We start from the raw sequence: 22,213 nt of genomic DNA, 5'->3' as shown, positions 1-22,213 counted from the left end.
AAGTTTTGAATTTTAGATTTTACTGTACTTTTTAAATAAAAACTGAGATATTTTTTTTTGTTCTATTAATTGCATTAAAAATAAGCCATTAATCAATAAATTCTGATATCTATAAGTGGGGTAAAATTGCTTTCAAAAAAGTTCTCATAAAAAAAAACACACTATATATCTGAATTTAAATGGGTTGGTCAAAGTAAAGCTTCTTCGTGTAAACTAAGACAAAAGCGAAGATTTTTTTTCAGTTTTTATCCTATTTTTTATAATCTATTTGTTTGAATATTGACTAATTGCTGCTCTAAAACCAGGCACTTCAATACATCTGAACAACAATCCAACCTTCAGACCGGAAACCACTACAGTTTACTTCAAATGACTAAAACTTCCTAGTTTATGGTCATATCTATAAACATTTTACTAAAAATTTGATTGGATATCTAACCAAAATGACTTATTTTCAAGAGAATTATTGTTCTTCTATTGATCTCAAACTTGTTATTTACTGCTGCCTATGTTCATAATTGTACTTGTTCTCTTAAACTTTTTTCAGGATATCCTACAGAGCTTGTATTAAGATTTCTGGAAAAATATATTTTCTCTTTGGTGTTCTACTTTTCAAAAGTTAAATGAATGGTTTGTAGGTTTCAGAGAAGAAACTCATAGAAAAAAATATTATTTTTCATAAGAAATGTTATTTACTTTATGCTTTCAGTTTTCTTAAGTTTTACATTTTTTTCCCTCCAGCCACTTATTTTTTATTCCCCCCCCCCCCCCTGAGCAGGGGATCCCATTTAGAATATACACCCCTGAACCAGAAATTAAATCAACAGGGGGGTTTTAAATGGAAAGAATGAAATATAATTAGTTGGGTGAGGGGTTGGCCATCATTCCCGCCAAATAGTGTTTAACTTCTGAAAAGTGTGGAAAATTGACTACAGCCGTTTATCAGATCTTGCTGCGAAAACAGCTGTTATAGTATTGAGTATGTGTCGGTCTATAAGTAAAAAATTTTTATTTTTAACTAGAAATTTTTTTTAACACTCAAGATTCCATGGAGGTAGGGGCATTTGGCAGTTTATTATACTTGTCCTCAAAGTCTTATAATGTTTTCTTATTCTTTGGCTTAACAACCTTTGTTACTTTTATTTGAATTTTGATTGGTTGGTTGGTTCATTTAGTTGAGTGTCCAAACGTTTCAACCACTTATTGATCTACACTAGGAGTAATTTTGTGTATCATTATTGGGGATGTTGTACATCAATTTATGGACCATTGTCTTACTTTTTAGATTCCTGCTCTTGATTAGTGTTGAGATAACCCTTTAAAAATATAACCAACATGTTCTTTAAGATCTCTCTAACTGCTGATTCAAAGTGGTAAATAGAGATGAAAGTTGCTAGGGACCCAGTCTCTAGTAATTCCTTTTATTTTTTTATGTTCTTTTGTACAGAAAGGTGCTAAGCGCATAATTATCTAACATAAATTATAAATATGTTGAAGTGTTATTTATTTATTATTAAAAACTCTGGATCAAGACAAAAATATGAGATTAATTGCTCTAGTTGCACATCATAATAACATGTTACAAATAATTTAAAAGTGCAATATATTTTGCGCGCGAGCAGAAAAGGATAATTGTAAGCGCTTTTCCTCAGCAAGCCCCAGGTTCATTCATGAGTTTCTGCCATTTTAAATTATTGCTATAACGGTGTAGTGTTACTAAAATAGGTTCTTTAATTTGTCAAAAATATCATTTTTCGTAATTCATACATGATCCAAACTTATATAAGATGAACAATTACTAAACGTTTTAAACATTTTTTTCATTTTATTTTTTATTAAAACTACACTCAACACGATTTTTGAAGTGCCAAATCTGGTTTTTCTGTAAACTTGTTCAGATAATTGTGTTAATTGTTTTTTTTTCATAATTAAATTTTTGATAGTTGACTAACTAGAAATAAATGTGTACCTAGCGTTTTAAATAAATAGGATATGTTTGTTCGTCCGTCTGTCTGGTGGTCATTAAGACAATTTCTTCTAATATGTTGTTAGTTTACCATTGCTGTGCCACCTATGAATGTTATTGTCCGTCCATACAAAAGACGGCAGACACCCCCTTCTCCCCGCTATTTTAATTTCAAAATTTTTATGGGTCTACTTTCAGTTGTAAGGCAAATGCCAAGATGATACTGTTAGCTTGAGTTAATTTTTTTAGATGTACTTAAGTTAAAAGGTTAAAGTAAGGTTATTATTAGGGTTGGCACTCCGGATCCGGAATCCGCCCAATTTTTGGGCCAATTTTGGAATCCGAATCCGGAATCCGTTTTTTAATAACTGATTCCGGATTATAATTAGTAGGCTAAATTTAGTGTCTTGAGTTTTTTGCTTTCAACTCCAAGAGCTCAGATTGGACAGCCAACGATCACGTGATGAGCTTGTAATCCACTCACCATCAACTAAGCCCTATACAGTGGTCACATGACATCAAAATATATTTATTTTCATTTCACAGCTTTTCATGCTTCATTTGTTTTTTTAAAAAGCCTTTTAAAATACTGCTAAAATCCGGAATCCGCCAAAAATAAGAATCCGGAATCCGCAAGGAATCCGTCACTTTTTTAACGGGTTCTTTTAAGAATCCGGAATCCGAATCCGGCCCAAAAATTCGACGGATTGCCATCACTAGTTATTATATATAGATTTTAGAATATTATTATATTCGTAACATGTTCTATTTTTATATCATTGATTTTGAATTTAGGTAACTTTTTAGTCTTCAACTTAATCAAAAACATGAATTCATTTATTTTACTAAAAATTAAACCTTATAGTTACAAATTAATAGGTAAAAGAAATACAAAGTAAAAATAAACTGGATACAGATGAAAACATAAAAATCATTTGATATTTGTTTTATTCATAATACGTTTTGTTTCCCAGAAACATCTTAATTATTTTTCTCGTATTCATTCGAATCCGGTGGATAGGAACCGGTTCTCATCCATACGAAAAAACTATATCTAGCATCGTATTATATCCAGCTTTTTACGAATATAAAAATGTACAATCATAAGATTAAAACCAGTTTTTTTAGCCGATGCCTTCGGCACCTCGGGGCTAAAAAAACTAGTTTTAATCTTATAATTGTACATTCTATATCCGCGGAAAGCCGTTTATAATACGATGCGAGAAATAACTATTAAGGGTTAATGTTAGAAGGTTAATATTTTTAGAAGCGAATCCACATCTTAGTTAAAGTATGTCTGTCTGTCTTTATTAACAGCCAAACTATTGCAAATACCTTGTTTATTGATGCATATAAACACATAAATTGACTATGATAAAATGACTTTAATTTTAAAATAAATTAAAATAAGGGGGATAACTCTTCCGGGGGCCCCAACTCTGCGGGGCTACATAGAACCATCTAACCTGACCTAAAGTAATAAACAATCAAATGAAAAACTATTATTTTTTGTGGAAGCATCTGAATTACTGTTATGTTTATTACTAAACTAGTTATCTTGTTAATTCATGCTACTTGTTATTTTTAAAATCTTGTTTCGTAAGTGTTTGTACCTTACTTCTGTGAAAACAGGACATAACATTAAAAACTACTGATTTTGACCTTTGAAAAAACCATAGATAAAAATTATAAATGAACTATATTTCAATCTTAATTATTAAGTGAAGCGTTGTTTGTCTTTTGTAAAAATATACAATTGTCAAACGGACAGGCGCACATTAGGGCGGGTTCATATCAGAATTAGACAAAGATGGGATATGCTACAGATAAAATTAACCTTCAAAACATTTCTGACCAAAAAAGAATTTTTTAAAATTGAGTTTTAGAATGCGACCACTAAAAAATATATTTCATTACTTATTAATATGCAAAGACGACATTAAATTTTTTTTAAAAACAGAACTAAGGCTTCATGGTGCTCCCTGGAAAGGCCTTGAGGAGCTGAATCAGGAACTTTTGTCCGTTTCAAAATATCTCGTTCCTAGCCTTAGAAATCACTAAAAAAACAAAATTTTTTAAGGTTTATTGAAATTTGTAGAGGCTTTTTAGATTTTCTCAGACTAGGAACGAGATTTTTGAAACGGTCAAAAGTTCCTGATTCTACTCCTCAATGCCTTTCCTGGGAGCACCATGAAGCCATAGTTCTGATTTTTAAAAAATTGACTCCCATTTACAAATAGCTATACAATTTAATGTCTGGTCGTCAGCGTTTGTAAGACTTAGGAAAAATTTTAAATCATCCAGAGGTGTATTATACTCATACAAATCATTTGCAGATCCCCGCTTTGGCCTCAGAAAAAAAATGTCCAAAATCGACTCACCCTAGCGCACATAGTGATATATATGTATTAGAGTAAAACATTAAAGGGGGAAAGTGTTAAATAACATATTACCCTCTCCAAATGACCTTGTGCCGACTCTCAATTGGGTCTTTGAAAAACCAACCAATGTTGTCGGGAATATTAACAAAGCCAAGTAGCAGAAAACAATTTTCTAGAAGACGAAAAAGGTCATTGGAAAAAAGGGTGAGGTGTTATCTGTATATACATCTATACTATAGTTCTTTTATAAAAGTAACTAGCCACCAAAAATTTTTATATCTTTTAAAGGAAACTATGATCGCATAGAAAGATCTAATTATGGCACTGTTACCATTGTACTTTCCTTTCATCTAAACTGTTATTTTCTTGCTACTGTTGCGCTTCTTAAGGTCATGTTTGTCTTTTTTTATTCATATATATTTTTTTCTAGGAAACCATGATCCCAGAGAGAGATCTGATGAGGGCACTGTTGCCCTTGTCCGTGGGCAAGCACAGCCAGAGGATCCTGATGAAGCTGCCCAAATCCAAGGAAATAGCACCAACAGACACCTTCCAAGTCAACGAATCTTTTACATCCAGCTTCCACAGGTCTACATTTTATTCTGTGTTTTATTTTACAGGGTATGGTCAATGAAAGTTAATCTTTTTCTAAGATATTTTTTATAATCACTTATCCTCCAAATTGAGATTTTCGTTTGTTTGTTTATTACTTTAGGTGTGGCTGGTTAGGTTTGGTTATATTGGTTACAGGTTAGCGTAAGGTTAGGGATTGCTGGGTTAGGGCCCCCTGCAGGGGTTACACATAGGACAAATGTTATTTCCCTTTTATCATCAATATATTTTTGCAGAGCTGAGGGTCGGTGGTTAATAAAAAGAACTCTGAAAGTCGTTTCGCATTTAAAAATCCTTCCAACTGTAACTATAATGTTCCAAATATTCAGAGTAAAGATCCAGCAGGCTAGTGCCCGCCAGGGAGAAGCGGAACCGGAGAGGAACGAGACTCGAAAGAAGGTTGACGAGGACAGGAAGCATGAGATCGAGGCCTGTATTGTCAGGATTATGAAGGCCAGGAAACATATGAACCATAATCAACTGGTTGCAGAGGTAGGATAATCTAATTGTACAAGATGTTAATCAGATTTATCGGGGATTAGACAATGGACAATAAATTGGCGCACCTTCTGATTGTTCTCAAAGATGATGAACAAAATTATCCGTTCTGTAGATTAAAGTTATTGATTATACATTTTTGACTCTCCTAGTTTGTAAATACCTAATCAATTGAATTTTTATAAAAAAAAAAAAAAACTTTGGTACCAGTGAAATCATGACTGTTTTTTTTTCTAGATTACCAAAATAATTTCATTGTAATTAAAATTGAGTGACTTTTCTAAATTCCTTTGAATGTATATCGATTGCTTGAAATGATCTCGTTTAAAAGCTTGATATAACTAAGCTTTTAAACTTAATTTTTTTAACTGAATTTATTTGTGGAATTATCCCTTTTAAAAAATCAGTCACAACTAAAAATCCGGTTAAATCCGGAAAGGATTATATAATATGAGAAGTTAATATGAGTTGAGGAAAGGGGGGGGGGGGTTAATGCAACCATCTCGTAATCAATGTGTAAATGGCACTTAAAATCAGAATTTCAATCTGAAATTTTGCTCAGCCGTTTAGTCGGTTTTTTTTGGCTATTTTTAGGGCAAATCTGTCATAAATTACGTAGGGATCAACTTTTTGAAACATATTTTGGCTTTAAATCATGTGAAATGATACAAAAAAATACATTTTTAGATTTCTAGTACTAGCAACTACCGGCTAGAATCGTTTGAAAACGTTTTGGAGTAGCAAAGAGTATTATGTAGAGATAGGTTTTTGTGATGATTTTCTTTGAAAATAGCCAAAATGGCTAAACGGCTGAACTGCCAGCCGTTAACCGTTACTTTTCCAACTTTTTGTTCGATTTAGGGAAAATAGAGATACCAAGGATTACTCATGCAAAATTTCAGATCGAAATTCGAATTCTAAGTGCCATTTATACATTGATTACGAGATGGTTGCATTAAACCTCCCCCCCCCCCCCTTATCTAAGATTATATATTTATTATAGTAAGAATTTCAGGAACTCTCGTTTCTATTCACAAATATTATATTATCCATATCAAATATTTCTATTGATTGTAACCAACTTTACTTTTATGTTACATAAATAAAACTGTACAAAATGTAATGTAGTTAAAGAGAGAGGGGGGGGGGGGTTATCCTATTACATTACCCTTGACATTTAAAGACGCTAAGATAAAATATAGGTGAGGGTTAGAGAGGTGGTTGATTTATATTTACAATTGTTTTTTTTTAAGAATGTTAAATTTCTTAGTTACTTTTTCTATTAGGAGGATTGGTATTTGTCCCCCAAAAATGAACCTGACAAGTACATTTAAAAATCTTACTTGAATCTTGTGTGGTCACGTGTTTAACAAGAGCTGGATCTTTAAATCATTTTAGTGGTGAGCCAGATCGGGGTGAGCCAACTTTTCACCAATGAGAGCACAGCATTTTATGAAATGCCGCGCTGTGATTGGCTGAAATTCGGCTTACCCCGATCTGGCTCACCAATAAAATGATTTAAAGATCCAGCTAAGATCTCTAAAAAATGACAGACATACACCCTACCACTTCTCTTGTAGTTATCAAAGTTCCAATGAATCCCAATATGTTGATCAACTTAGTATATTCATATTTGGGAAAATTATTCTATTTAGATTATAAACTTAATCCTAATCAACCTATTCACAAATAGTAAAATTTATATTTATTTTCTTTTGAAAAATTTTGAAGATTTAGCAGTTTAAAAATCAGGATGTAGACTAAGATATATAAGTTGGAAAGAATTTTAATGTTAGAGGGAGATTTAAAATCTGCTTCAAATTCTAAGGATTTTTTATAAAATTCGTTTTTTTTGTTTAGTTCTTTATCTAAAAGTGGAAATACAATTTAAGTTAATTAATTTTGACATCTGTGATTGGTGGATTGAAAACTATCTGCGCTCTGATTGGAGAAGCTTAAGTACCGTACATCATTCATCCAATTAGAGCGCAGGTAGTTTTCAATCCACCTATCACGGATGTCAAAATTAATTAACTTGAATTGTATTTCCGCTTTTAGATAAAGAATTATACACAAAAACGAATTTTATATAATATCCTTAGAATTTGATGCAGATTTTAAATCTCCCTCTAACATTAAAATTCTTTCCAACTTATATATCCTAATGTAGACACTAATATTGATACTACAAGGATGACAATATCCATAAGTAGCAAAGCACAAAAATATTGCGGAACAAATCGGTTACACAGTGATGAGCGAAATATTCAGAAGAAATTTTAGTCTTTTACTTTTGTTATCAGCTGAGACAGCTATATATTTTTCCAAAAAAAAACGATTACCATAGTAAATATTCTTATTTAGAAAAATCTTCACAAAAAATTCCATTTTTTATTTTCCAAAGCACATACTTTCGTAGTAAAATATAGTGTAACGACATTACAGGCAGATCGACAGAGCAAATTAGTTAAAGAGAATGCCCATAGCATATCCAACAAACGAAGAAAAATTACAGATTGGCTCGATTATATTTCCAAACAATTTGGAGCATATGACTTATATCCAGCCCCTGCGGGGGGCTCTAACCATGTGGGGCCAATTTCCTAACGCTGCGGGGCAATCATTAACATTTACTTAACCTAACCTAAAATTACCAATCAAAAGCTAGTACTGTGAAAATACGACATAACCTGCAACTTCGTTTTCTTTCCACGATCCAAATTTTTTTACAATGAATTGGTTAAAGTTAAACAATTTTTGTAATTATAATTAATATATTATTGTTATTTTTTTTTTTTTATTAATTTATAATTGTTTTTATTTTAGGTGGTTGACCAGTTAAACAAAAGATTCCAGCCGTCACCAATCGTTATCAAGAAGAGGATAGAGGGACTCATAGAGAGAGAATATATGAAGCGGTCAGATCAAGATAGAAAATTATACATTTATCTAGCTTAATCTTATTTTTATTTGATTGTGATGCGCTGTGCTGTGCACATTATCAGATGGTTGTATGGAAAATGGATCATCTGTTTGTACACTAGGAAATCTCAATTTTAGCATTCTGCTTTTTAAGCTGTCAAAATTCACACTTTCATGTTTAAAAAGAAAATTATCAATAATTATGGTAATTGTTTAGAGGAATTAAATTTTCAATATAAGGTATTCAGGGTTTTTTTCCATACAGCCATACAACAATATTTCAATTTATTTATGCTAAATGGCCAAGGGTAGCTTATGAAAAATTATTTGAGTATATTTTCTTTTTTTCTTGCCATTATTAATTTATTAAATTAGAAGTTAAAAACAATAGATTATCAATATAATTTACTTTCTTGCAGGCAAACTTGAGTTGTTCTAAATTTTATGTTTAGCTTTTCATTTTATTTTAAGTTTTTATAAATTTCTTTGATTAAACCAATTTTATACTTGTATGATGCATACCTTAAACTTCCTAAGTTTATCAATGTGATCAAATTTCTGTTTTTGTATGAATCAGAGAGTAAATTATTTAATTACATAAAATAAGTATTTAGTAACAAGAAAATACCATAAATTTTGAAAATTGTGATATTCTTTTATCTTTTTCTGTGTTTAACGTTTGAAATGTGTTTTAATTAAGCTTACCTACCCTTTTTTCGATGTTACTTGTATTAAATCTACCCTTGGTCCTAAGAGTTTTCTAATGATACGCTAAATTCTAGTTTCAGCCTTGTACTCTTGTACTATGTTAAACAGTACATTGTACTGAATGTTTAATTTAGGATAATTTGATAATAGTTTCATTTTGTACTTACAATCTTACCTTGAAAAAAAAGTTTATTATCTTTGACTTTCCAATTTCTGAGGTCGTTTTTTTGAGATTTTTAGTTTGAAAATTACAAAATGTAAACCATTTTCCAGTTATCCTTTGATGAAAAGATACCAATTTTGTATGTTGAGATAAAGTTGTATTCTTAATATTATTCCTCCATGCTGTTGAAATTAATATAATTATTATCTGATTGTGTAAGTATGTAATGTAAGTATCTTCAATATATTTAGAACCTAACACAGACTTTTATCAATTTTATTGTAAGAAATTCCGCTACTCTATGATTAGTTTCAGTCAATTCGTTTGTGAAGGTAGGTTTGATTTAAACGGTTTGTTGTTTGACATGCTATTTCTAAGTTTTCACATTTTTTTACGGCAGTTTTCCTAATTGTTCACAGAAACCCTCCTACCTCATTTTAAAATAAATTGATGACTATAGGATGTTAATTTATCGTCAGTTTGTTTGTTATTTTATTTAAGGTTAGGTTATTTTAGGGAATTGGTAGATGCACACAGGGTTATCTCATCCCACATACAGCCCCCGATGTGGCAAGACCCCCTTTGGGGTTACGCATATAAAAAAAATTCCCCATTATTTTCAAATTATTTAAAAAAATAAAGGGTTATGCTTGACCTACGGGCCCTGACTCATCAAGGTACTTTGTGTGAATGGCCTAACCGCTACTTTAAATTAGGGCCCCGCAGATAGAGTACCCCTGCAGGGGTAACGTATATGAAAATATTTTCCCTTTCCCCTTCATTTTCAAATGATTCCAAAATAGGGGCGGTGGAATCATTTTTCAACAAGGTACTTTTGTGAAAGCGACTAACTTAGTATTTGAAATTACAATGTAAAATAGTTTTGTTACAAATTATATTTCATTTATTTATTATTACATAATGTTAATTGCTAAATATTACAAATTCCTCAACTGTAAGTTCTGCTAACATTGCATTTAAACTAACAATATCATCTATGTTGTATTATTACTAGCAATTTTTACAAAAGAATATTAACTATTATGGTTACAAAAAAATATTAATGAATTATTTTCTTTTCAAAAAATATTTTGATTGTGGTCTTTTTGTAGGTTCTTCTATTTGGTTTTACAAGCAGTCTCTAAATAAAACAATGTCAAATTTGTCTCCAAGGATAAGTCTTTACATAAAATTAATATATTTTAAAAGCGAAGCTGTTCTATAATTAGGGTCGGTACGTCCGTCCGCCCGTAACGATTAGCTCTTTTCGTTAACTGAAACAGTTTAGAATTACACTATCGATTTCAAATTTTGCATCGTGATTTCTATAGCAGTTTGAGTACGACTTAGAAAGCGCAGCAACATGATAATCGTTACCAGAAAGTCCGTACGTAAATTTAAAACATGCTGAATCTGATTTTTTACTTTTTGACAACAAATGTTTGTATTTAAAATTATCTGATTCATCTGATTTTTTTAATACTAATTCCTATTACAATAAGGTTAAAAGCGAAGTATCTCTATAATTAAGTCCTAAAAATGTAAGTACATCCTTAAACAGTGTGATGAATTTAACCAGTTTTGTAACGTTTTCTTACAATTTTGTTTGGACTTAAGTATTAATATTCTGCTTATTCAGTTCTGAAACTTCTGATACTCTACGCGTGTTAATGTATATTTGACCTTCCATTTCAGAGCTTCGCTTTTATGGATGTTGTCATCCTTGTTTATCTTAATATTTGCGGACGTTGAATTGATATAGAGTTAACATTTTACCCCCTCTTATTATGAGATTGAATAACCTAAATAAATCATTTCTCATTTTATCATTCAGTTGAGTGTGAGTTTGATTTCAACAAAGCATTTGACATATACCTCTCATAAAGGCGTTGCTACAAAAGACCAACTAAAATCTAAAAATATTTGGGGGGTGAAATTTTTTTTTTTGGGGGGGGTGGTATTTTTCATTTTTGGGGGGGTTGGGGTGTCCCACCCCCCAAGAAAATAGTTTTAAACCTTTCCGGGACTTATGAGAAACTACCCTGTTAAGGAGAACCCGATCGGTTCAGCGGTTAGCGAGATCCTTCGGTACAGACAGACAAACATCCTGTTACTTTAGTATAAGGATTGTAACATTTTTTAAGCTTTGAAGACAAACATCCATGTATTTAATCAGAGTCGTTTCATTATTAGAGTAAATTACTAGAGGGAGAAAGGGTTGTAATACTGTATTTCCCAATCGCAATTGACATTGTGCCGACTCTCAATTGGGTCTTTGAAAATCAACCAATGGTAACGGGAATATTAACACAGCTAAGTAGCAGAAAACAATTTGCTAGCTGACGAAAAAGGTCATTGAAAAAGGGGAGAGGTAGTTATCTGAATACATCTATTCTATAGATAAGTTTTTTAATTCATAGCTAATCGAATCAAATTTGTGTTAGAAATAAAAACTTACTATTACAAATTCTCTTTAATGTTGGTCGCATCTACTTGGCAACAAACTTCAAAGAGTGGCTGAATATTCAAAACCTATAGAAAAACATAAAATCATTTTAGATTTGTCTAACTTATTATTATGAAAATCCAATGTCATGGTGTCTAGGACATGAAAAAAATGGCTAGGGTTGCAACCGCTAGTAGAAAGGCAGAGATTAAAAATTAGGGTCACTTAGTGAGGCAAAATTATTTTTGTAAAAAAACCTCCAAAATCGCATAAAAAATCTACAAAAAATTTTTAAAAATCTTAAAGGGTTATTGAAATAAGATTTTTAAAATTTTTATAAATTCTTATGTGATTTTGGAGGATTTTTTACAAAAAACAATTTTGCCCCACTTAATTTTTTTAAGAATCCACCTCAGTGAAATAATTTTTTCTCTTCAGTACCCACTTCCCTTTATTAACATCCCAAAACATATATATCCCAACATTGAAGTTTATAAATCACTGCACTGGGAAGAGTAAGAGCCAAAATTAATTGATATCAGCAGGAGAAATATATTCGTTTATTTTTCTCATTGTCCTATTCCTGAAATTTCCTGAAAAATGCACAAATAAACAAGTATGACAACATCCACAAAAGCGAAGCTCTAAAATCTCTATCTCCTAAAAAACTTACCTGGAACCACCATCCTCTCTATCTCATACAAACTTACCTGGAACCACCCTCCTCTCTATCTATCTCCTCCAAACTTACCTGGAACCACCATCCTCTCTATCTATCTCATACAAACTTACCTGGAAGCACCCTCCTCTCTGTCTATCTCCTCCAAACTTACCTGGAACCACCATCCTCTCTATCTATCTCATACAAACTTACCTGGAACCACCATCCTCTCTATCTCCTGTAAACTTACATGGAACCAGCATCCTCTCTATCCCCTCCAAACTTACCTGGAACCACCATCCTCTCTATCTATCTCCTCCAAACTTACCTGGAACCACCATCCTCTCTATCTATCTCATACAAACTTACCTGTAACCACCATCCTCTCTATCTATCTCATACAAACTTACCTGGAACCACCATCCTCTCTATCTATCTCCTACAAACTTACCTGAAACCACCATCCTCTCTATCTCCTACAAACTTACCTGGAACCACCATCCTCTCTATCTATCTCCTCCAAACTTACCTGGAACCACCATCCTCTCTATCCCCGTACAAACTTACCTGAAACCACCATCCTCTCTATCTCCTACAAACTTACCTGGAACCACCATCCTCTCTATCTATCTCATACAAACTTACCTGGAACCACCATCCTCTCTATCTATCTCATACAAACTTACCTGGAACCACTAACCTCTCTATCTCCTGTAAACTTACCTGGAACCACCATCCTCTCTATCTCCGACAAACTCATGTCCCAATGGGTTCTTGCATTTGCCACAGAAAACTTTCAGTGCTTTGGCTTGGCTTGAACTCTGTTCTTCAGTTTCTTCCTCCTAAATGATAATACAAATTACAATAAAACTGCGCCCCTAAAGGCCCCTAGTAGCAATTGAGGGAAGGGAGTTTTGGTATTCTCTTCAAAATTATTTATTCACCACTGTAAGACTTACTGGACTTTCCTTCGTAAAACTTTTTAAAAAAAAACTATCATGTAAAGAGGGAAAGAGGAGTTGATTTCCAACTTCCCTCTGCACACCGCAAGGGCCCCTAGAGGCCTCTAGGGGGCGTAGCCGCTAGTAAACATTATTGTAACATAAATGTGCCATTACACAAAAAATTACTAAATGGAATTTTTTTTAGATAAATTTTAAAGTATTTTATTTTTGAGTATTTGTTAAGTCAAATTTGTATAATAAAATGTTTTCAATATAACATATTTTAAGGGGCGTTTCTTCTTATTTTCACAGTAGCTTTTCTCCTATTTCTAGCCCTTGCAGTGGGCTCTAACCCTGCAGGGCCAATTGCTCAACCCTGCGGGCCAATCACCTAACCCAATATAACTTAACCTAAAATAACCTATCAAAAGCCATATTCAAAATACGACGAATCGCCCCTTAAGGGGCGTTGCCACGAAAGGGATTATACCCAAAAATTTTAAAAAATTTCATATGGGGCTAAAGTGCATATTTTACTCTTAAAATTTTACAGAACAAGGATGACAACATCCATAAAAGCGAAGCACAGAAATGGTAGGACAAACGGACATTAACACTTACATAGTGTCAGAACTGAATAATCAGAATATAAATGTATAAGAATCGAAGCAAAATTGTAAGTAAGTTTGTTGAAAAACTGCTTGATACAGGATAATGTTTATGGACATACTTACATTTTTAGGACTTGATAACAGAGGTGATTTTCTTATAACATTATAATTTGTTGTCCCAGGAATCAACATACCAAAAATCAGATCAATCGGATGATTAGATCACATAAAAATTTGTTGTTAAAAAAGTAAAAAAATCAACATGTTTAAAATGGACATACGGACATTCTTGTTATGATTATAGAGTTGCTACGCTTTCTAAATCGTACCTAACTACTAAAGGAATCACCATCCAAAGTTTGAAATCGATGAGACAATTCTAACATGACTAAATTAACGAAAAAAGCTATCCGTTTGTGACGGACGTACGGACTGACCGACCCTAATTATAGAAAAGCTTCGCTTTTAAAAAGGTTTCAGGCGAATTGTACAACATCTATTTTTCCCTTAAGTTTTTAAATTGTTAAAACAGCTACTCGATAACTAAATTCTGTCCGTATGTCCATCTATCCGCCCATTCAAACAAAAGTCAATATTGCATGATTTCCCTTTGCTCTTAATTGGTGGCGTGTACAGGGCTCTGTCATGGGTGTGCGCATAGCGCATTTAATATTTTTACACCCCCCTTAAACCAAAATTGAGGGGCGTGTAATACAGACAACAAGAGGGTGTGTTTTATTATTGTAAGGAGTATAACCTCAAATATTTGAACACATTTGAATTTGAAAGGTTCTATGTTTCTTTTTTCCCAATAAAATAAAATCTTTAACTTGTGGCAACATAACACCTGCTTATTTCATCCAGGGACGTCTAAGGTGGGGGGGGGGGGGTTGTGGTAAAACGGTTATTACCCCCCCCCCCCCAAATAGAAAAGCTTGGGCGTCCTTGATTCCATTCATGGTTTTTTTATGTTTCGCTGACTTTTGATGTTGTCATCCTTGTTTAATATAGTTTAAGAATGTGTTTATATTAAGTAATGATTGATGATAAATTGTACAAAAAAAATAAAACTATGATTCTAATTTTATCAAATTTTCATCAGAAAATTAGTTTGTCAGAGTGCAATTTTTATTTTTGATTATTTTAATCAAAACTTTTTAAAATCTTAAAAATTCTGGTAAAATTTAATTGAGGAAAATTCTTGTACTATACTTTATTTTATATACTTATTTTATGTTAAATATTAAAAGCGACGCTTTTCTACATATATTATGCTCGTCAATTGCGTTGATTTCGGCCTATATCCATAGATAGAAAAGATATCTTAACAAAGATTATCAACGAATCATGCATTAAAGTTATCAACTCACATGGATATACAAAGTCAAAATTAAATTTTATGGGTAGCTTAACAAAAACAAACTACAAACTAATACATTTAAACTTTAAAGTAAAAAATCATTAATCAGAATATAAATGTAGAAAAGTCGAAACTAAATTGTTAGCAAATTTGTTGCAAAACTGCGTAAATACAAGATGCTGTTTAAGGAAATACTTAATCTGTTTGGGCTTGATTATAGAGATGCTTAGTTTACAACTTTTTACTTTGTTGTCATAGGAATCATTTACAAAAATTCAGATCAATCAAATCGGATAATTTTATCACATAAAAATTTGTTTCCTAACTACTACGGGAATCACCAAAAATCACCCAAAATTAACAAAAAGAGGCTATCCGTTCCGGACGGACGGACCGACCCTAATTATAGAAATTATCGCTTTTTAAAACCTTATGTAGAGAGTCTGGACTAATTGGATTCTTGAAAGCTGGCCAAGGTGTATGGTGCTCATATTTGCTTATACTAAAACATTTAAATATAATTAGTGTGGTATTTTGTATTTTTTAAGTATTGCATTTATTAATACAAACCCGAGACCAAGGCTCAACACGTAGCGCAACTGCTCGTCAGCGTCATAACTAAAGACGTTATAATAGTTCCTACTGCTGCTATGTGCGACATAAATTGTTAGAGCAGGGGGAATGCCTTTGCAAATAAACAGACGCAACTCATCACCATGCACAGTTAGGACTTTTCAGATAAAGGTCGTGCAATCAAAGGGTTGGTTGTTTGTTGGATGTTACTTCAAGGACGTCCAAGAGGGGGGGGGGGGGTAAAGTGGGGAATACCCCACCCCATTATTTTTTTCATTTTACCTCCCCCCCCCAAGCAAATTTTAACCCCTGGGTAAAAATTTAGGGGGGGTATAAAAATTTGCTTTTTTGTATAATTCTTTATCTAAAGGTACCTAGGTGCAGGGGCGTCCAAGCTTTTTTTTTTGGGGGGGGGGTAAAATTTTGTTAAGGGGGGGGTAATTCGGTTTTGGGGGGGGTAAAATGGCGCGCGAAGCGCGCCGCGAATTTGTTTACCCCCCCCCAAAATTTAAACCCCGGGGTAAAATTTTTGGGGGGGTAATTTAAATTCTATTAAAAATATAGTATTAAAAATGCGCGCGAAGCGCGCAAAAATATTTTTTTCAGAGATTTTTTATTTTGGGGGGGTAAATACCCCCTCCTAAATGGTTGGGGGTAAATTTTAAATGGGGGGGGGTAATCGCCCCATTACCCCCCCCCCTTGGACGCCTATGCCTAGGTGGAAATACAATTTAAGTTAATTTATTTTGACATCTGTGATTGGTGGAATGAAAACTATCTGCGCTCTTATTGGAGAAGCTTAAGTGTTGTACATCATTCAACCAATTAATGTGCAGGTAGTTTTCAATCCACCTATCACGGATGTCAAAATTAAATTGTTATTAGCGCATTTAAATAAAGAATTATACAAAACACGAATTTTATGAAAAATCCTTAAAATTTTATGCAGATTTCAAATCTACCTCTAACATTAAAATTCTTTAAAAATAATTAAAAACTTATATATCTAAATGAACAACCTATTCCTGGTTTAAAGTTGTTAGGGAACAAAATTGCCTACAGTTGCCAATATTAATGGTTTACCTAGAAAGGGAGGCGAGCTTGGGCTGTTTTATTTATTATGCTAGATTTATCATAACGTTTTCTTATTTCTTGGCTACATAACTTGGGATACTTTTCTTGAATTTTGATTTTGATTCAACATTTCAACTACTAATTGTAATCTACAGACAAGGTAATTTTGTATATCTTCATTGGGGATGTATATAAATTTATTAGCCAATGCCTTTAGATCCCAGATTTTATACCTGGAGAATAAAGGATGATCACATTGGCTACAGGTGAAGACTCCAGAGTTGAAATTATCCCTGTGGACCTCCTCTTTAGCCCAGCTACAAAACGACATTTTTGTTTGTCTGTCAATTAGGATTTATTGAATATTTTAATTATTATTCTGGTATTCATTCGAATCCGGTGGATAGGAATCGGTTCTCATCCATATGAAAAAACTATGTCTAGCATTGTATTATATCCAGTTTTCTACGAAAATAAAAATGTACAATCATTAAAACCATTTTTTTAGCCCGTGACTTCGGCACCTCGTGGAAAGCTGTTAATAACACGATGCGAGGAATAACTATTATTACACTAGTGGCTCTTAATTGCTCAAGAGACTTTTAAGAGCAGTTGAGTACTTTCAACTAGTTTTAAAAATAGAAATAAAATCTTTTTGTGGGAGGGGGGCCTATTTTTTCCAAGGAAGATTTTTCTTTTGAGGGTGGAGATACCCTCCCTATATGAAGTTTCACTGTAAATGAAAATCATATTAGTCAAGCAGTAAGCGAGATCTTAAGGTATGCACACATATAGACAGACAAACATCCTGTTACTTTTAAGGATTAACTACACTGTAAAGCATAAAATTCAATAATTTTTTTTTAAATTATGCATTTGATAATAGGAATGGTAATATAGGATATAGGATATTCTAAATAAAAAATAATTTTTGTAAATCTAATCCTTATACTAAAGTAACAGGATGTTTGTTTGTCTGTGTGTCTGTACCGAAGGATCTCGCTAACCGCTGAACCGATCAGGTTCTCCTTAACAGGGTAGCTTCTCATAGGTCCCGGGAAGGTTTATAACTATTTTCTTGGGGGGTGAGACACCCCCAACCCCCCAAAAAAATAAAAAATCCCCCCCCCTAAAAAAAAATTTTCCCCCACTCAAAAATTTTTTTAAAAACTTTTTTTTGAAATCTAAAATAAGAATTTGGGTTATTAAATTCGACTCTCCCCTCCTCAAGTGCCCCTAGAGGCCTCTAGGGGCGTAGCCGCTAGTTTTTAAATTAAGTGTATAAAAGATAAACTTTATATTGTAAACTTATGAAATTAATATTACATAAAAAATGATTCACTCACGACAAGTAAAAAGAAACTAAAATTTCATGACATATTAATTTTATAAACAAGCTTTTAATATGTTTGATTTACTGTGCTACAAAAATACAAAATTTTGTACATATTTAAAAAATCCTAAAAACTGCGTTATAAATGTTGAGCAAGTTTTGATACTCAACAGACAACAAGAGGGGTGTATTTTTAGTGTTAGGGGGGGGGGGTATAACACCCCATCAGGTATCGACAACAAGAAGTTTGTATTTTTAGTGTTAGGGGGGGGGGGGGTATAACACCCCATCAGGTATCGACAACAAGAAGTTTGTATTTTTAGTGTCGGGGGGAGGGGGGGGGGGTGTAACACCCCATCAGGTATCGACAAAAAGAAGTTTGTATTTTTAGTGTCGGGGGGAGGGGGGGGGGGTGTTACACCCCATCAGGTATCGACAACAAGAAGTTTGTATTTTTAGTGTTGGGGGGAGGGGGGGGTGTAACACCCTATCAGGTATCGACAAAAAGAAGTTTGTATTTTTAGTGTCGGGGAGGGGGAGGGGGTGTAACACCCATCAGGTATCGACAACAAGAAGTTTGTATTTTTAGTGTTGGGTATCAACCCACACACTCAAAAGTTAAACAAGTATCTTAGAACTGGAAAATTGACCGGCCTGAAGCATGAAAATTTTTTAATTCAAGGGGATGTGACTTAATTAAATTAATACCCCCTTTGCTGTTTTAGGGAGTATTTTAAGGTGTATACCTTTTCAAGGGGGAGGATGGTGCTGGAGGTGAGTATCCATCCATCTAAATTTGACCAAGAGTAACAGACCATAAACTTATGCTTCCCCAAAAAACATTTCAGACATTATGCAGACGATAAAATGGACATCTAAGCAACTTAGGCTCTTAGATGCGAAAAAATTTTTTTCCAGTATGGCTTCGAAACCGATTATTATTCGCTGGATTAGAACCAGTTGTATGCCATACTGAAAAATGATGTATTGTATTATTATATCCAGTTTTCTACGAATATAAAAATGTACAATTATAAGACTAAAACCAGTTTAAGGCCAAAATCTGTTTTAATCTATAATTGTACTTTTTTATATCCACGAAAGCTGTTTATAATAAGATACGAAAAATAGCTATTTTTGAATTTCCTAGCAACACTTAAAAATGAAATAATGATATGTCCTACTAGCATATATAACTTTGGCAGCATCCTAGTTTAGGAGTGGAGTTACCCGGTATCATGAAAATTAAACCCCCCCCCGGGGGTATGCATCTATTTTGACACCCGGTATGCATCAATTTTGACCCGGTATATATTAATTTGGTCACCCCAATTTTTTTTGCTTAAAACAGACAAATGGGTAATGAACATTACATAGTGGGTCAAAAATAAGGCATACAGGGTATAAAATGAAAGATACGGGGTAAAAAGATAAAGGGTCAAACATATACCCCCCCCCCCCCCGGTATGCATCAATTTTGACCCGGTATGCATCAATTTTGACCCGGTATATATTAATTTGGTCACCTCAACTTTTTTGCTTAAAACAGTCAAATGGGTAATGAACAATGGAAAGTGGGTCAAAATTAATGCATACAGGGTTTAAAATGGAAGATACGGGGTAAAAAGATAAAGGGTCAAACATATAGCCCCCCCCCCCCCCCCCGGTATGCAACAATTTGGACACCCGGTAAGTGTCAAATTGGATACCCCCCCCTTTATAATCCTAGTGTCCATTGAGGTCATTCCGCGCGCGAATTTCCTCTGGACTGAGATTAATCTTTAACCCCAATTCTATTTTAAAGAGGGGAAAGGATTGTATGATAAAATGATATTCTATTAATAAGGAGGTATATAGTTAGACAACTGCCACTATCCATATGTTGTTTTGTATTAAACTGACTTTATTGTATAATAAAATTGTTTTCTAATATGTGTGTGGTGTAGAATATGTCATTTTTTTTACCTAACATTGATGAAAGTTTGTAGGTTTGTGCCTTGTTTTATTTAAAAATTGAGACTCCTAGTGGGAGATTTTGTTACTAATATATAGGGCCTGAAATTTGGCCTGGAATAGCTGAGGCTTCATCCTCAATGGAGTTATGAGATGATTAGACTGCTCAATAAAATGGACCATCTCCTTCCCTTGTCATGTGATGGACACAAAAGAGGCAAGCTATTTGCAATAAAGCAAAAAAATTGGGGTGACCAAATTGATACATACCGGGTCCAAATTGATGCATACGGGGTGTCCAAATTGATGCATACAGGGTGTCAAAATAGATGCATACGGGGGGGGGGGGGGGTAAATGTTTGACCATCTATCCTAATTTTGTTGGTGTCATAGGAAAATGTTATTATAAAACTTTGGGGACTAGTGTAATAAACAGCCAATTGTCCCTCTCTCTCTATTTCTACTGGTGCAATTAATTCTTATATTAAAGTAACAGGATGTCTAACTGTCTTTCTTTTTCTCAGAGAGAGATGAGACAACGGATTGTTTATTACACTTGTCCCCAAAGTTTTTTTTAATAATGTTTATAAGAATTTTGGGGACCTGAGAGAATTTTGTTTGGTTGGTTTATATTAAGTTGAGTTTTCAAAGTTTAAACCACTAATCTTAATCTAAAGAAGGGTTAATTTTGTGAATCATGTACATTAATTTATTTTACATTGTCTTATCCCTTTATATACCTACTTTTTTTCTATGCAAGGATCAGCGGACCAATTTGGTTTCTTTAATTCATTGAAGCTTTGGGTTGGTTTTGAGTATTTTTAAAAGCGAAGCTTTTCTATAATTAGGGTCGATCCGTCTGTCGATCCGTCTGTCCATCCGTCCGTCACGGATAGCTTTTTTCGTTAATTTAGACATGTTAGAATTGTCCTATTGATTTCAAATTTTGCATGGTGATTCCTTGAGTAGTTAGGTATGATTTAGAAAGCGTAGCAACTCTATAATCATTACCAAAATGTCCGTACGTCCATTTTAAACATGTTGATTTTTTTTACTTTTTTAAATATCTTTTTCCGTTAATTTAGGCATGTTAGAATTGTCCTATCGATTTCAAATTTTGCATGGTGATTCCTGTAATAGTTAGGTACTAGTTAGAAAGCGTAGCAACTCTATAATCATTACCAGAATGTCCGTACGTCCATTTTAAACATGTTAATTTTTTTACATTTTTAACAACAAATTTGTATGTGACCTAATTATCCGATTGGTCTGATTTTTGGTATACTGATTCCTGGAACAACAAAGTACAATATTATAAGCGAAGCAACTCTATAATCAAGTCCTAAAAATGTAAGTATGTCCATAATCATTATACTGTATCAAGCAGTTTTTCAACAAATTTACTAACAATTTTGCTTTGACTCTTATACATTCGCATTCTGATTATTCAGTTCTGACATTATACAAGTGTTAATGTCCGTTTGTCCTACCGTTTCAGAGCTTCGCTTTTATGGATGTTGTCATCCTTGTTTAAAAACAATTTCTATAAAAGTACCAAAAGTTTTTGAATACAAAAATAAGGGAGTATGTATTTAAAACTTTGGGCACTAGTATAATTAACAGTCCAATATCCCCTCCCTCCCTGTTTATAATACTGATAACCAGTGGACCTATTGGGTTTTTTATTCAATAAAGATTTTTCTCGTATTCATTCGAATCCGGTGGATATGAACCGGTTCTCATCAATACGAAAAAACTATGTCTAGCATCGTATTATATCCAGTTTTCTACGAATATAGAAATGTACAATCATAAGATTAAAACTAGTTTTTTTAGTTAAAACCAGTTTTTTTATCCGGTGCCTTCGGCACCACGGGGCTAAAAAAACTAGTTTTAATCTTACATTCTATATCCGGGGAAAGCCATTTATAATACGATACGAGAAATAACTATGAACAGTATTTTCTTAATTAACAATTCTTTATATAAAAGTAACATAATCAGTGTA

At 33.2% G+C, this 22,213-nt stretch overlaps 2 protein-coding genes and 1 long non-coding RNA gene across 3 annotated transcripts in view; 2 read left to right on the top strand and 1 right to left on the bottom strand.

Annotated features, from left to right (window-relative positions):
• Positions 1-8,561, top strand: part of Cul3 (cullin 3) — a 48,028-nt gene extending 39,467 nt beyond the window's left edge. The window contains exons 19-21 of the mRNA XM_080159889.1: positions 4,778-4,935; positions 5,289-5,451; positions 8,284-8,561. Coding sequence (XP_080016015.1) covers positions 4,778-4,935; positions 5,289-5,451; positions 8,284-8,415 — 453 coding nt within the window. The 3' untranslated portion in view covers positions 8,416-8,561. The remainder of the gene's footprint in view (positions 1-4,777; positions 4,936-5,288; positions 5,452-8,283) is intronic.
• A 395-nt stretch (positions 8,562-8,956) lies between these two features.
• Positions 8,957-9,508, top strand: LOC145318542 (uncharacterized). The gene is made up of 2 exons (XR_013879378.1): positions 8,957-9,246; positions 9,361-9,508. It is a non-coding gene; the product is annotated as an uncharacterized LOC145318542 (long non-coding RNA).
• Positions 9,509-10,131: 623 nt separating this feature from the next.
• Positions 10,132-17,259, bottom strand: LOC145320215 (methionine-R-sulfoxide reductase B1-A-like). The gene is made up of 5 exons (XM_080162651.1): positions 17,153-17,259; positions 15,702-15,774; positions 13,081-13,199; positions 11,709-11,782; positions 10,132-10,391 (listed from the first exon to the last, which is right to left on the bottom strand). The coding sequence occupies exons 1-4, from the start codon at positions 17,248-17,250 to the stop codon at positions 11,776-11,778; spliced, it is 297 nt and encodes a 98-aa protein (XP_080018777.1). The 5' UTR covers positions 17,251-17,259; the 3' UTR covers positions 10,132-10,391; positions 11,709-11,775.
• Between the last annotated feature and the right edge of the window lie 4,954 nt (positions 17,260-22,213).

The sequence above is a fragment of the Acartia tonsa genome, chromosome 5, assembly GCF_053477335.1.
Source record: "Acartia tonsa isolate MP-2025a chromosome 5, ASM5347733v1, whole genome shotgun sequence".
NCBI lineage: Eukaryota > Metazoa > Arthropoda > Copepoda > Calanoida > Acartiidae > Acartia > Acartia tonsa.
The sequence above is the reverse complement of the archived record's forward strand: the minus strand, read 5'-3'. Positions and strand labels throughout refer to the sequence as shown.

Bases quoted from the DNA above. Each gene is read 5' to 3' on its own strand.
- LOC145320215 (XM_080162651.1), bottom strand. From the start codon at position 17,250: ATGTCGTTTTGTAGCTGGGCTAAAGAGGAGGTCCACAGGGATAATTTC. The intron at 15,775-17,152 runs GTATAAAATCTG...TAAATGTTTTAG, and splicing joins GATCATCCTTTATTCTCCAG to TATAAGCAAATATGAGCACC. The intron at 13,200-15,701 runs GTTTTAAAAAGC...ATTATCATTTAG, and splicing joins GTCCAGACTCTCTACATAAG to GAGGAAGAAACTGAAGAACA.